This window comes from Stegodyphus dumicola, chromosome 12 (assembly GCF_044657685.1).
Source record: "Stegodyphus dumicola isolate Sdum_Otavi_A_Nest chromosome 12, ASM4465768v1".
NCBI lineage: Eukaryota > Metazoa > Arthropoda > Arachnida > Araneae > Eresidae > Stegodyphus > Stegodyphus dumicola.
Window position 1 is genome coordinate 107597307 of NC_140779.1, and position 13534 is coordinate 107610840.

At 30.7% G+C, this 13534-nt stretch overlaps 1 protein-coding gene across 2 annotated transcripts in view; it reads left to right on the forward strand.

Annotated features, from left to right (window-relative positions):
• The window catches only part of LOC118183542 (uncharacterized), a 32999-nt gene extending 19465 nt beyond the window's left edge, over nt 1–13534 (forward strand). For both annotated transcript variants that reach the window (XM_085806762.1, XM_085806761.1), the window contains exons 2-6: nt 427–659; nt 2462–2690; nt 2925–3060; nt 3173–3258; nt 12535–13534. In XM_085806762.1, the coding sequence (XP_085662888.1) occupies nt 473–659; nt 2462–2690; nt 2925–3060; nt 3173–3258; nt 12535–13534 (1638 nt within the window). In that variant the 5' untranslated portion in view covers nt 427–472. The remainder of the gene's footprint in view (nt 1–426; nt 660–2461; nt 2691–2924; nt 3061–3172; nt 3259–12534) is intronic.

Consider the following 13534-nt stretch of genomic DNA (forward strand, 5'->3'; position numbering starts at 1 on the left):
GTAGCATACTAAGAATCTCTTGAAAGAGCAATCAATCAACAAAATTAGAAAAAGCAAAAAATTTGTTAATAAAACATTCACCTTTTTAAAGAAATCTTTCTATCATTTTTTGTGCCATTGTTATTCCCATGAACACAGTGATCTGTTTTTACTTCAAAAATGTCAGAGAATTACATCATCATCTATAGCAACATCAGCATTGTGCACGAGTCAAAACAGACATGTGCGTTATTCATATAACGGTTGAAAGTATTATATATATTTTTTTTATATAGGTTTATCTGTATATGTATTGTAATTCGTCTTCCAGTTTTTTTTAAAAAAAATTATCTCAAAAAATTTATAATATTTTGTTAAATTTTGGTATTTTAAAGATCTTATCAAATTATACCAGATATTTACTTTACTAATTTTCTTAATACTTAGGTCACATGTGGATTTTATCACAGTACGTGGAACTCTCGTCTTGGTCATGTGTACTCCATATGCTAAAGGTTCATTTCATAGTCAGTGGGAAATATGTGCAACAAAATTTAATGGAACTATTTACTTTTCTGCAATAGATACAGATATAGATAACGCAGAACAAACAAATGCCAGTCTAAAATGTCTTTTGTGCCAATCATGGGGTTACAAATTTGAACAATATATGACAACAGGTATGTTATATGTAAGTATGTTTACCTAAAATGTGAATCTCTTCAAGCTAGCATATACTGTATATATATGATGTATATAAACTATGTCTTATACTTTTGATATTTTACATTATTAAGTAAAAAATAAAAATAATCAGAAAAGAAAACCTGACAATGGAGGCAAAATATTATAGTATTACCATTGATACTATAATAAATGTGATTTTCATAAATAGAACAATATCTGATCTATGTTACTTAGTGCATGTTCATACACTGATCAGCCAAAATATTATGTAATGGACATGTAAAATAGTTCTAACCCATCATGGCATGGATTCTGCAGGTCCTTGGTAAGTGTCCAGAGGAAGATTGTATTAGATTTCCAAATTTCTTATCATTTCTATACATTATGAGGAGATGGTTCATGTTTTTTGAGCTAGCACTCTATGACATCTCAGATATGCTGAATAGGATTGATATGTGGTGAGACAGGAGAGCAAGATATCATCTAGAATTCATCAGCATGTTCCTAAAATTTCTGTAGCATGGTTCCAACCTTGTAACAATGAGCATTGTCCTACTGGAACAATCCATTTTTAGTGGAAAAGATAGGAACCACGAAAAGATGTAAATGATATACATAGTATGCAATTGTCGTAGTGTGTTCTACAACTACTTCTGTTAGCATTTTTGCAATTGTAGTTTTGGTATTGAGTTTTCTTTGCATCAATTAATCTTTAAAAATGTATCATTTTTAGCCACTGTTTGTCTTGTTGGGGTATATTTTGAAATTCTTTTCTAATCTGTTAAATATTTTAGCTTGAAACAAAGAGATTTCATTTTTTTACCATAAATGCTTGCAAAACATGAACATGGGAAATTCCAAAAATATAGAGGGCATGATGTTCCAGAAATATGAAGCAACACTTTTTTGTTTTTTAAAATCATAAATCACTATGATTTTAAAAAATTTGTAGAAATATTTTCTTGTGCCATTTACACACACAAAACAAAACAAAACAAACAAACAAACAACAACAACAACAACAACAACAACAAAAAAAAAAACGAATAACATAAAATAAAATGCAAATCTTTACAATAGAATAAAATAATGTATCTTACATATTATCATGAAGCAAAATAAAGAATATAAAAAAAATATGTCAATCTTTAATCACTTTAAAATGTAAGTGAGGTTTTTAAAAAGAAATATCAAATTTTGGAAAATTCTCTTCATTCTGCAAAAGAAATTTCTATAGACATTATGCTTTTGGAACTTTAAAATAAAACTGAGTGGCTTAGAATCACACTGGATTGAAAAAGAAAAATGTATAATTAATGTAGTTATTTATCATAATACACTATCAGACAGTTTTATGATTTCGTAGCTGCACTTTTTATACTGGAAGATTGTGCCAGAAGGTAAATCATCAAGGAAGAGTAGTAGAACAGTAACATTTCTAAAATAGAAGAGGGATGAACAGCTCGCTGTGATATAAAGAAGACAGCTACACATTAATAAAATTGCATTAAATGTGAGATGTGTAAAATACTTCCTGCAAGAAAATGACTGTAATTAATACTCCATTTGCCTTCTTTTTAAGAGCATCAATTTTTGTTTATTGTATACATGAATCTTTTATTATTTGAAAAGACTGATCTGTTCTCTTTTTAACTCCCTGACCTTTTTTTTTTTTAAACATTCTGATTCTCCCTGACCTTATGAAAAATTCTTTCCAATTTAAAAACTGTGATTTTTTAACATCTAACAATTTGTTTCAAATATTCAGTTAAGACTTTTATTTTCCTTGCTTCAGATACCATAGATGGAAATCCAGATATCTGGTCTACAACTCATCAACTAGAAGAATACTGTATAATGTTAGAAAATATTTTGAATAATCACAGTTTATTATACAAAGCTGAAATTGATGCTGTGGTTCCACATCGCTTTCCCAGACCAGGTTCAGGTGATACTACTTGTTATACTGAATTAAAGACGTCAAGGTCTCTCACTTCAATAGCACAGGATTATAATTTTCGCAGGTATAAAATTGCTTGTGTAACATGCACATTGTGTGCTTGTGTAACAGACAGTTCATACTGCATGCTGATTTTGTTCAGTATTTCAATATAAAATTCTGTACATTATTTTTTAATTTGAATTAATCTATGAAAAATTAATCAGTGAAATTATTTATGAAATCTATCTCATTTATCTTTTTATGAGAAATGAAGCTATTGTCTGACTTTTAAGAACATTCCTGCCTTTTTTAAAAGGTTCAAATTGGTTGCATGGTGGGCACAGTCACTACTAGCTGGGATTCCTGAGATAATATGTGGAATGAGGAATGACAATGGAATAGTGAATTCATTAAAAATATTCAGAGTCAGTAGCATTCCTAATGACGTTAAGGTAATTTACTTGAAACTTAATCTTATTAATAACATTTATCTATATCAAATACAATAACATTGAACTTTGCTGAAGTATGTGATATTATATGGATAAAACTTTTATTTTTTAGGGTCTTTGGTCACCAGATACTTGTATACACTTTTGTGATAAATTCCTAACCTTTCTTAAAAGAACTGTTACAGAAGATAACCCTAAGTATGTACCAGTATTTCTTTCCTTTTTTCACTCAGTTCTACCAGTTAGAAATATTCTTCTGCTATGTAAAATTCATTCTTTGCATACTGCATTAAAACATGATATATTCCTAAGCTAAAGTATACCTTTGTCTTTCTAATCCAATTATATTGAAAAAAGTAAAATCTACATAATTTTAATATTGATAAATTGTTGCATTAATTATTTAATAATGAATAAATGACCGTAAAAAAAACAAGCTTCAAAATGTGCCATTATTAAAGATGATTATGGATTTGCGACTATGTTACTATCGCAATTTTAATTATATTTTCAAACATATCAATATTATAAATCTTTTTCTAAATTTAAGGGGGAAAAGTATTTTTGTTAAAAGTCAAGATAGAGCAATGTCTTTCATCAGTAAATATCTGCAGAATAATAAATAACAAATAAAGCATGAAAGAATTTGTTTGTAGCCATTTTTTACTCATGACTGAGGGGCAGAAATGTGTGTTTCAATTGTCTGAATATTCATTTAAAAATTCATACCGATCTAGATTATTGATAAGTTTTATTAAAATGAAAAATTAAGCACTTTAAAAATGCATTTTTTCTTAGTTTCTAGTATCTGAAAATAATATTTTTTCAAGTGGTATATAATGAAGAAGATTAAATTCTTTTACAAAGTTAATCCAATTAAATTTGACTACAACACACACCAAAAACTAATCATAATTTGTTGCACTTGACATTTAATTTTATAGGCACCAAAAATTTGTATATGTATTTTATAAATACAATAGCTTATAAATTCTTTATAAATAATATAGCATTAACACATTAAAAGAAATTTGTGCAAAAGTTTTGAACACTTCTTATTCTATTAAATAAAGATCAATATGTTTCCTAAAAGTTTCTGTTTTTATTAGATTAATTACTATTGTTTATATCAGGGATGGCCAACCTGCAGCTCGCGAGCCACATGCCTCTTTGAAGGATTATTTTTGCCTCTCGATAAATGTACCAGAGTCCCCTTTTCATTTTTGTGTTATTATATTTACAAGAACTATTATCGTTCCGTATGTGTTTTCAAAATGTCTTTTAAACTACTGACAACAAATATGAAAGACTAAGTGCAATGTTGTAAAAAATTTCATTTCCATCCAAGTCAAGAATGATATGACTCATCGAAAACTGCGCAAACAAACATAAACCATGGCATAACAGTTTTGTTCATCGGATTTTCTTCCCCTTCAACTGCCTCACGAATTATAAGAAACATATGGGAGTCAAGGCCTTGTCCGGCCGATTGCTTCTCGATGAATTACGATCTACGTAATCGAACGACTCCAGACCAATTTTGAATTTGTAAACTTTCATTGCAACAGACCATTGACATTTTGCTCTGGAGGAAACAATTTGTATCACTCTTGCTACGGATATAATTTGTGATCTGGAATTTTTGGTAAGTTAACTATAATTTGTTTTGTAGTATGTAACACATGTTATTGTTTTAATAGCACAAAACTTGCATTTTCTAAATTTCTTTTATCATTTCCAGTTCTTTTAAAAATATGACGACACAGAACGAAAATAAAAAAGAAAATACAAGTAAGAAAATAGAAGTTTTAATAATGAGTGGGAGGAGAAATTTTTTTTATTGACAATAACGGAAAAGCATTATGTGTTATTTATAATTCTACGGTAAAAAATTATAAAGCTAGCACTTTACGTCGACATTATGAAACCAATCATTCTCAGTTTTCTAATCAGTATCCACCAAGATTAGATAAACTTGCTTCTTTAAAATCAAATTTAAATACACAACAGTCAATTTTGATTACCTTTAGCAATCAAGCTAATAATGTGGCTGAAGCCAGTTTTGTTATTGCCTGGAATACTGCTCGTGCAAAACACCCATATAGAGATGGAGAGTTTATTTAAAAAAAGACTTGGAAGATGTACTTAAAGTTTTAGATCCAAATAATGCAGCATTGCACAAAGATGTTTCGCAAATTCCCATCTTGAGACACACAACCGAACCACGTATAACTGCATTTAATACATGTCTTGAATATAACTTAAAATATGATTTGAAGAACTGTATTCAGCTTAGCCCTTGACGAATTGCAAATATCACAGATCTTCCGCAATTGGCAGTTTTCATACTTTTGTTTCACCTGACTTCGTTGTTAAAGAAGAATTATTAGATTTAGTAGCACTTCAAGAGCCAACCCGCGGTGTTGATATTAAAAATGCATTAGATTCCATAATGAAAACTTTTGATGTGCCTTTTAATAAACTTGTAATAAACCGCAGCACACAATGAATTGGAAGTTGGTCTGTTAGCACTATCCTTATCTTCAGGGCAGATGTTTTTATTTCGCTTATAATTCCTTACTAAATGTAGTATTTCATCTCGATGTACTCTGTCTGTGATATGATTTAAATCAAATTCCTTGTCATTATAATTCGCTTCCGATAGTGAAGAAAGTGACACAGAGGTTATTGAAAACGAAAAAATTTCGATTGACAAATTAGTCGGTATTCTCGACACAGCAATTATAGGACTTGAACAGCGGAACTTTGTAACTGAACAAGAAATTATGTCTGTTTATAGAATTAAAGAGAAAGTATTATCACATAAAACAAAGCATTTTAAACAACTTACATTGAAAGAAATGTTTAACCCCTTTGAGCCGGGTAGCGAAAACGCGCGCTCATCGCGGAGGCCGGCAGTGTCTTCCTCGAGCGTCTCTCCAGGGCCGGGGGCTTTTTTGCTACTAAGCCTAAATCCATGAAATTTCCGAAGTATCAACAAATTGTTTAATAATGCTCTATAGAGTATTTAAATGGCTTATGCTTTATAGATATTTTTATATATATACTTTAATTACCTTATTTCTTGTTTAAATGCATATTTTACACATTTTATTTTAATTACTCACCATTTTATGACTTTTTCCTACGTTACATTCCTTGAACTCGTAATAACTCATTTGCCGTTTTGGAGGATTTTTCCGGGAATGTGAACAAACGAAGCATCATCGTCTCATTTTCTTATCAGTCTCTTCTGAACAAAGTTTTGGAAATGTCTTTCAGTTAATCTTTCAGAATCAATATCAGAATATCAGAATTTCAGAATCAATATCTGAAATATTTTGCATCATTTCTGCTATTTCATGCACTGTTAAACATTTTCGACGCTTCGACATTGAAACAATAAAAACAGAAAGAATTCACGTCTAACAAGATCTAATTATTTTCTAAAAACTGAACTGTAAACCGAAATACTCAACGCTTTAGCGCATATAAAACTTCTACTTACAATAAACAACTACCACGTGCGAATAAAGTGCGATTTAAAGAGACGTCATAATTCATGCCATTCGGACACATTTAGTTCCCCGTATGTTTATATAATCAAAAACACGTGTATGTGAGTCATGCTTCTCTCATTTCGAGTAGAAGGTCTAATGTACATGTATCTGAAACCATACAGAGATACAGTGCCATCTTGTGGCAGAAATTATAGTTTGAAAAACGTTCCAAGATACTGGCACAAATATGTGACAGTCGGTAGTAAACGCAACAATGCTCTGGCCTGCGTGTCGGACAGTAGATAAGTGTGTTCGTTGCTGGCACGTATACATGACAGTTGGCACGAAGGGGTTAATAAAGTAAACAAATAAATATTAAGCCTTTTCTTTTTGTAAATTTTGATACCCTTTAGGTCATAATTGTTCTTTATTTCATAAATTATGGTTTCATATTTTTAATTTTATAATTTATGCATGCCATCTTACCAGATTTAAACTGATGATCTATAATCCGGAATCGAAGTCCCGACGAGTCCGGATTAACGACTTTTGACTGTACTTCGTAATATTTTTCCCATCTATATTATCAGTCTTATCCCTTTGATTTGTGATATTTATGAGTCTTTTAAATGAAATTTACCTCGGGATTATCTTTCAATCTTTTGTATATTTTCAGATCTAATATTAAGATATTTATTAACCCTTTGCGGCGCACTATAAGTTAACGTCGGAATTTCAACAACAAAAAGTTGTATGCAGTCTATTTAGTCCTAAAGGAGCATACAGGTAAAATTTTGTAAAAGATGCACTTACCGTTTTAATTCTGTAGGTGTTCCATGAGGTGGAACACTGCGCCGGCAGAGCTTTTAAAAGTGCGACTAAGCGAACATTGCAGTGAAGCAAGAAAACGAGTAGAAGCATTTGTATAAGAATGAAAAAACTCTGTATTATGGCTGTATACATGTTTTCCTGGATATACACAAAATTCTTGAATATATACGGATAAATGAGATAAATATCTATATACACAAGTCCTATATACAAAAATATTTACAAATTTTCAGAAAGAATTAGACCTCTCCGCACCATTTATGGAAAATTAATAATAAAAAAATTAACTACGATTAATATTAACAATAAAGAAAAATAAACCTATGATATATACATACACGAAAAATATATACACAATCATTGAAAATAAACGGGAATGAGACTAAAAAGCGACAGCAAAAAATTTGTGCAGGTTTAAGTAAAGATGAGTCAAGCTACTAATAAAATTCCTGCCTAAAAACTAGTCCCAAAAAACTCGAGATGCCAATATTAGGGCTTTCATAACACAAAACACGCCTCACCCCTCAATAGTGCTTTGTTTGAATTCATTCCCCCTCCCCACAAAGCAACGTAAACAACGGATGTTCTCTCCTAAGCACAGATGTTCTGATTCGTAACAGCATGAGATTGCTAGATGCAGTGTTCCTGTTAATGGAACACCCGGGTTTATTCAATGATTCTGCGTATTGTTTTTGTCTGAAAGATTAAAAAAAATATATATAGAACAGATAATTTGGAGTTAAGCCAGCAAAATTATGCCTAATTTTTTTTTTTCAAATAAAATTTTTTATATCATTAAAAGAATAGAGAAAATTACTTGAAAAAAGTGGATTTTAATAACACATAATAAATGAGAATTCTGTGTCTCCTTGTGATATGCTGCTATCTACTGTTTAAAAAGAAAAGTTCAAAGTATATTATAAAGGCATTTTTATTTACGGTTAAATTTAAAGGTTTCAGAAGCGATTCAATTGGTGTTCCATGTAGTGGAACAATGAACCGCAAAGGGTTAAAGCAACTGAACAAAACTAGTACAGTCAAAAGTCGTTAATTCGGACCTCAAAGCTACAAACTTTGTGCGCATGCATCAATGCGACGCATGCGCGTAAGACCTTTATGGCTGCAAATTTGCGTGTGCGCGTGCGCAAAATACATTTACGAATGCGCGTTTAATGTATAACGGACGGTATAAGCTATGGTAAAATTATCTAATTATCTATTTCAGTTAATGTTGCAGATTGCGTTGTTCCTTAATCTTCGAATTGGATCCGGCTTATTATGTTTTGTAGACTGCTAGAGCAATTTTATAAAAGTAAGCTTGAACTTTCGATTATGTCAAATAGAATTTCCGATATATATTTACTAATACGTAAAAGATCTACAAAGCGAAAGTTTGTTTCGGAGTCCATTAAACAAAAAGTGGAATTGCTGCAAAAAATGGATAGAGGCATATCCTTTGTTTATCTTAACTTCGTTTATCTTTAACGCTGCGGCGCGCAATGAATTGGAAGTTGATCTGTCAGCACTATCCTTATCTTCAGGGCAGATGATTTTATTTTATTTGGCTTATAATTGCTTACTAAATGTAGTATTTCATCTCGATGTACTCCGTCTTTGATATGATTTAAATCAAATGCCTCGTCATTATAATTCGCTTCCGATAGCGAAGAAAGTAACAGAGGTTATTGAAAACGAAAAAATTTCGATTGACAAATTAGTCGGTATTCTCGACACAGCAATTATAGGACTTGAACAGCAGACCTTTGTAACTGAACAAGAAATTATGTCTGTTTATAGAATTAAAGAGAATGTATTATCACATAAAAAACGAAGCAACTTAAACAACTTACATTGAAAGAAATGTTTAATAAAGTAAGCAAATAAATATTAAGCTCTTTTTTTTTTGTAAATTTTGATACCCTTTAGATCATAATTGTTCTTTGTTTCGTAAATTACGGTTTCATATTTTTAATTTTATAATTTCTGCATGCCATTTTACCAGATTTAAACTGATGATCTATAATCCGGAAAAATCGAAAATCCGGAATCGTCGAAGTCCCGACGAGTCCGGATTAACGACTTTTGACTGTAATATATGAATGTAATTTTATGACATTACATTTGTTTTCCAGTGTTGTCTACAAGTTTCATTATAAAGGTGAAGGAACAGTCTACTGTGAAAAAATAATTAACCCTTCTCCAAGGTACAGAATTTTGCCACAGTGGTATATTAGCAACAGGGGTGTTGATAAAAAATAATCATAATGAAGTTCTTAAAGTATGTTATTTTAAATAAGCTCTTCTGCAATATCCAAAATATTCAAACCAGAATGTGATTGTATATAAAATATGATTTTAATGCAATATTTTAAAATATAGGTCATCCGTTCTCTTTTTTTAGTAACTATTTCATTTATGAAAAAGAAATTTTTACTGGAACTTACTGTATATGAAATTATAAATTACAAAAAAAGTAATTTATAAAATGTAAAAGTTGTGCGTTGTTGAAATGAGCAGTATATTTTTATAGATTTGATTAAAATTTACTCAAAAAACTATTATACATTGATTTTTATACATTATACATATGATTAGAGCTTCAAGACTGCAGCTCATATAAAACCAATATTAAATGTTTGATATATGAAATTATATTTTGATTGCATATTTTATGATTATTAAACATCTATTATATTAATATAAACTTATCTACTGTATCATAATGGCAGACTTTCATTGTATTAAATGTATTGCATTTTCTATTACAGTAAAATTCTAGAAATCCGCAAAGCTTGGGATCAGAGGTTGTGCGGATTTTAGAATTATGCGGATTTCAGGACAGAAAAGATAAAGCATAATATTCGGACTAAAAGTGCAAAATGAATAAGGCGTATTAGATGCATTTAATTAAATTATTATATACATTATTGCAATAATTTATTATATGCATTAAATTATTATTACATATATAAATTGATTGTATTGCAAAGATTTCCGGTTTCGGAATCACTGTTGCTGTAAAATTTCAACAAGTTTTCTTTATTTTTCCGTATATCATACACAATCGTGTCGCAATTCCATACCATTCTGCTATAAATCGAGGAGTAGCACCTGCTTCCATCTTTTGCAGAATTTGCACTTTTTGTGTTACCGTCAATGCAACGTGTTTATGTTTTTCAACGTTGCAAGCAGTAAAATCACAAGTGCATTTCTTATCTGTCATTTTATTAAAAAGGGCTGAAATTAAAAATATTCTTAATTTATCCACAAAATATATGGATAAAAAAAAGGCAGCACTAAACAATCTCGTGAAATGAAATAACAAAGCTCAGAAAATACAACGTGAATCGTGAACTTGAACAAAGAGTTGGGTGAATCATCTGCTTTTTTACCTCGATGCAGATAAGAGGGGAAAAAACTTATTTATTTTATTTTTTTAACTTTGTTATATCAATAATTTGGTATTTTCGTTTGACTCCTTATTATTTGGTAATTTTGACATCATTTTTTGCTAAGTATTTTTTCTTCGATATTTCGTACTCAATGTTGTGGTTTCCGGAAACTATAAACTCCTTTATAAGTTCCGAAAAGTTTATGTTCCAAGAGGCAATGCGGATTTCAGGTATTTGACTGTATTATGTTAATATATGTTAGTATTATTATGCTTATGTTATGTTGCTATTATTAAGAGCTTCAAGACTGCAGCTCATATAAAACTAATATTAAATGATTGGATATATGAAATTATATTTTGATTATATATTTTATGATTATTAAATATCAATTAATATAAAATTATCTACTGTATCATAATAGCAGACTTTCACAGTATTAAATGTATTGCATTTATTATGTTTAAAATATCTACCTTTGTTAAAGTATGATATAAGCATTCCAGGCTTATTCAGTAGGAGCTAGAGCGATTTTGAAAACCCAAAATTATTAAAATGAAATGTAGATCTAAATTTTTCTAAAAGTTTTTTTTTCAAAGTATGAAAGGAAACCACTAATTAATTTATTGTTCATTATATAATTTATCAGTTACTATGCAAATACAAAATGACAATTTTCTGACTTGATTAAATTCAAATTTATAAACAAACAAATGTTTGTTATTATTCAAAATCATTCTATAAACAGAGAATTATTTAATTCTAAATTTTCGAATTACATTATATTATTTGGTTCTTACATATTATCTAGTTAACCAGGACTCTGTCGTCTAGCAGCACGATTTAACACCAGTCATGAGTACGCACGATGTAACATCACATTTATAATGTCTGCACTTCCATTTGATGTAACACCTATTGATTCTCAAAAGGCCATGCTTTGTTTTTATGACAAACATGTAAATTAACTGTTACTGCTGTATTTTTTTCTTACACTTTGAAAATCAATTATTTAAATTTGGAAACTGTCTTTTACAGAATAACAAGCAGTGGATTACCTTTAAATTTATGGGACCTAACTATAAAAAAGCATGTATTAATGGACACAATATGGTCAGCTGAATATGGATGACAAAACAGTAATAGATTGAAACTATTATCTGCTGGAAGTTTGTGCTTATAGCATTCTAAACTGTTTCCAGTAAAATTGGAGGGCCTAACAAAGCAGTAGAAAGAAGCGAAAAAATGCAGCAGGTTGAATACAGATTGTTTGTTAAGTAAACAGGTTTCAGTTTCTTCAAAATTTTTCAGTAACGAATGGTGCGAATTAGACTGGATCTACCATCATGGTTCAATGATAGCTAACTTTAAAGTTCGAAAGGATGATGTGTGGCTACCCATTATTCTTTAGTAAATTTATTGTTCTAGAACTAGTAAAATTAGATACTTGTAGCAGCTCATTCCATACTCTACGAACATAAATAGTTTAGTTTTGGAAAATACCGCCTATTTTCGATTAAATTTTGATTTATCCATAAATCTAAGGCCAGATAAGTTACTCACGAAGCGGATTACCTCTAATAAACTGGCAAGTGGCAAAGTTTTACTTCCGTTTTTATTATCGGGACATATGTGTCCCTCTCGTCTTGGATAGTGGGAACACATTGTCCCAACAATCCTATGTGATCATTTCTCTATATATTATATTTTTTGGTTACTTTTGAAATAGTTGCTTATTATTTTTAATTTAGGCACATATTAATTGAATTTAAAATGACTCGACGCCGGGGACTTACTAATGAAGAAATCAAAAACATTTTAGAAGAGTCAGATGACGAAGATATTGATTTGGATGATGAAATAGACGATCCCGATTTTCAAGATCCAACACACAATGTGCAGTACTCATCCGATTCAGACGAGTGTGAAATGGATATCGATCATGATACCATTCCCCAAAATACAAAGAACAGCGGTGCTTTGAGAGATACTGATACGGCATCACTTTCATCAGTTGATGAGATACCATCAGCTAATGCTTCAGGCAGCAAACCAATCTTATGGTTTCATGCAGATTCAACTTTCCAACCTCGAATGACAATTCCAGTAGAGTCATCGCCTAGTTTGTTATTCAAATTAAATCGTTCAGCTACCGAATACGACGTGTTTCTGAAGATATTTCCAAAAAGTCTTATGATTTGGATCTCTCAATGCACAAGCCAACGACTCGAAAAGTTAGGACAAACAATTCACCCTACAGACCCCTCTGAAATTATGCTTGTCCTTGGATGCATGCTTGTCATGTCTTACAATAGGGTGCCGAAATTCTCTCATTATTGGTCATCTAATCCTTCTTTGGAAAACATAGCAATAAAAAATGCTATTTCAAGAGACAGATGTAAAACGTTGCTGTCGAAACTATATTTTGCTGCATCAGAAAAGCCAGAAAATGCAAGTAAAACATATTATATTGACGAGGTTGTTTCGTGCCTGAAACAAACCTTCAAACAGTGCCGAAGCGAAAGCTCATATCAAGCTATTGATGAATCAATGGCAAAATTCAAGGGACGTTCATCCCTCAAACAATATATGCCGATGAAACCTGTGAAAAGAGGGATGAAAATTTGGCAGCGATGTGATTCAAAAACAGGATATGTATACGACATGAGCATTTATTCCGGAAAAGAAACGGGTGAAGTTCAAGGCACACTCGGGAAACAGGTAGTATCAAAGCTAACGGAGACAATCTGA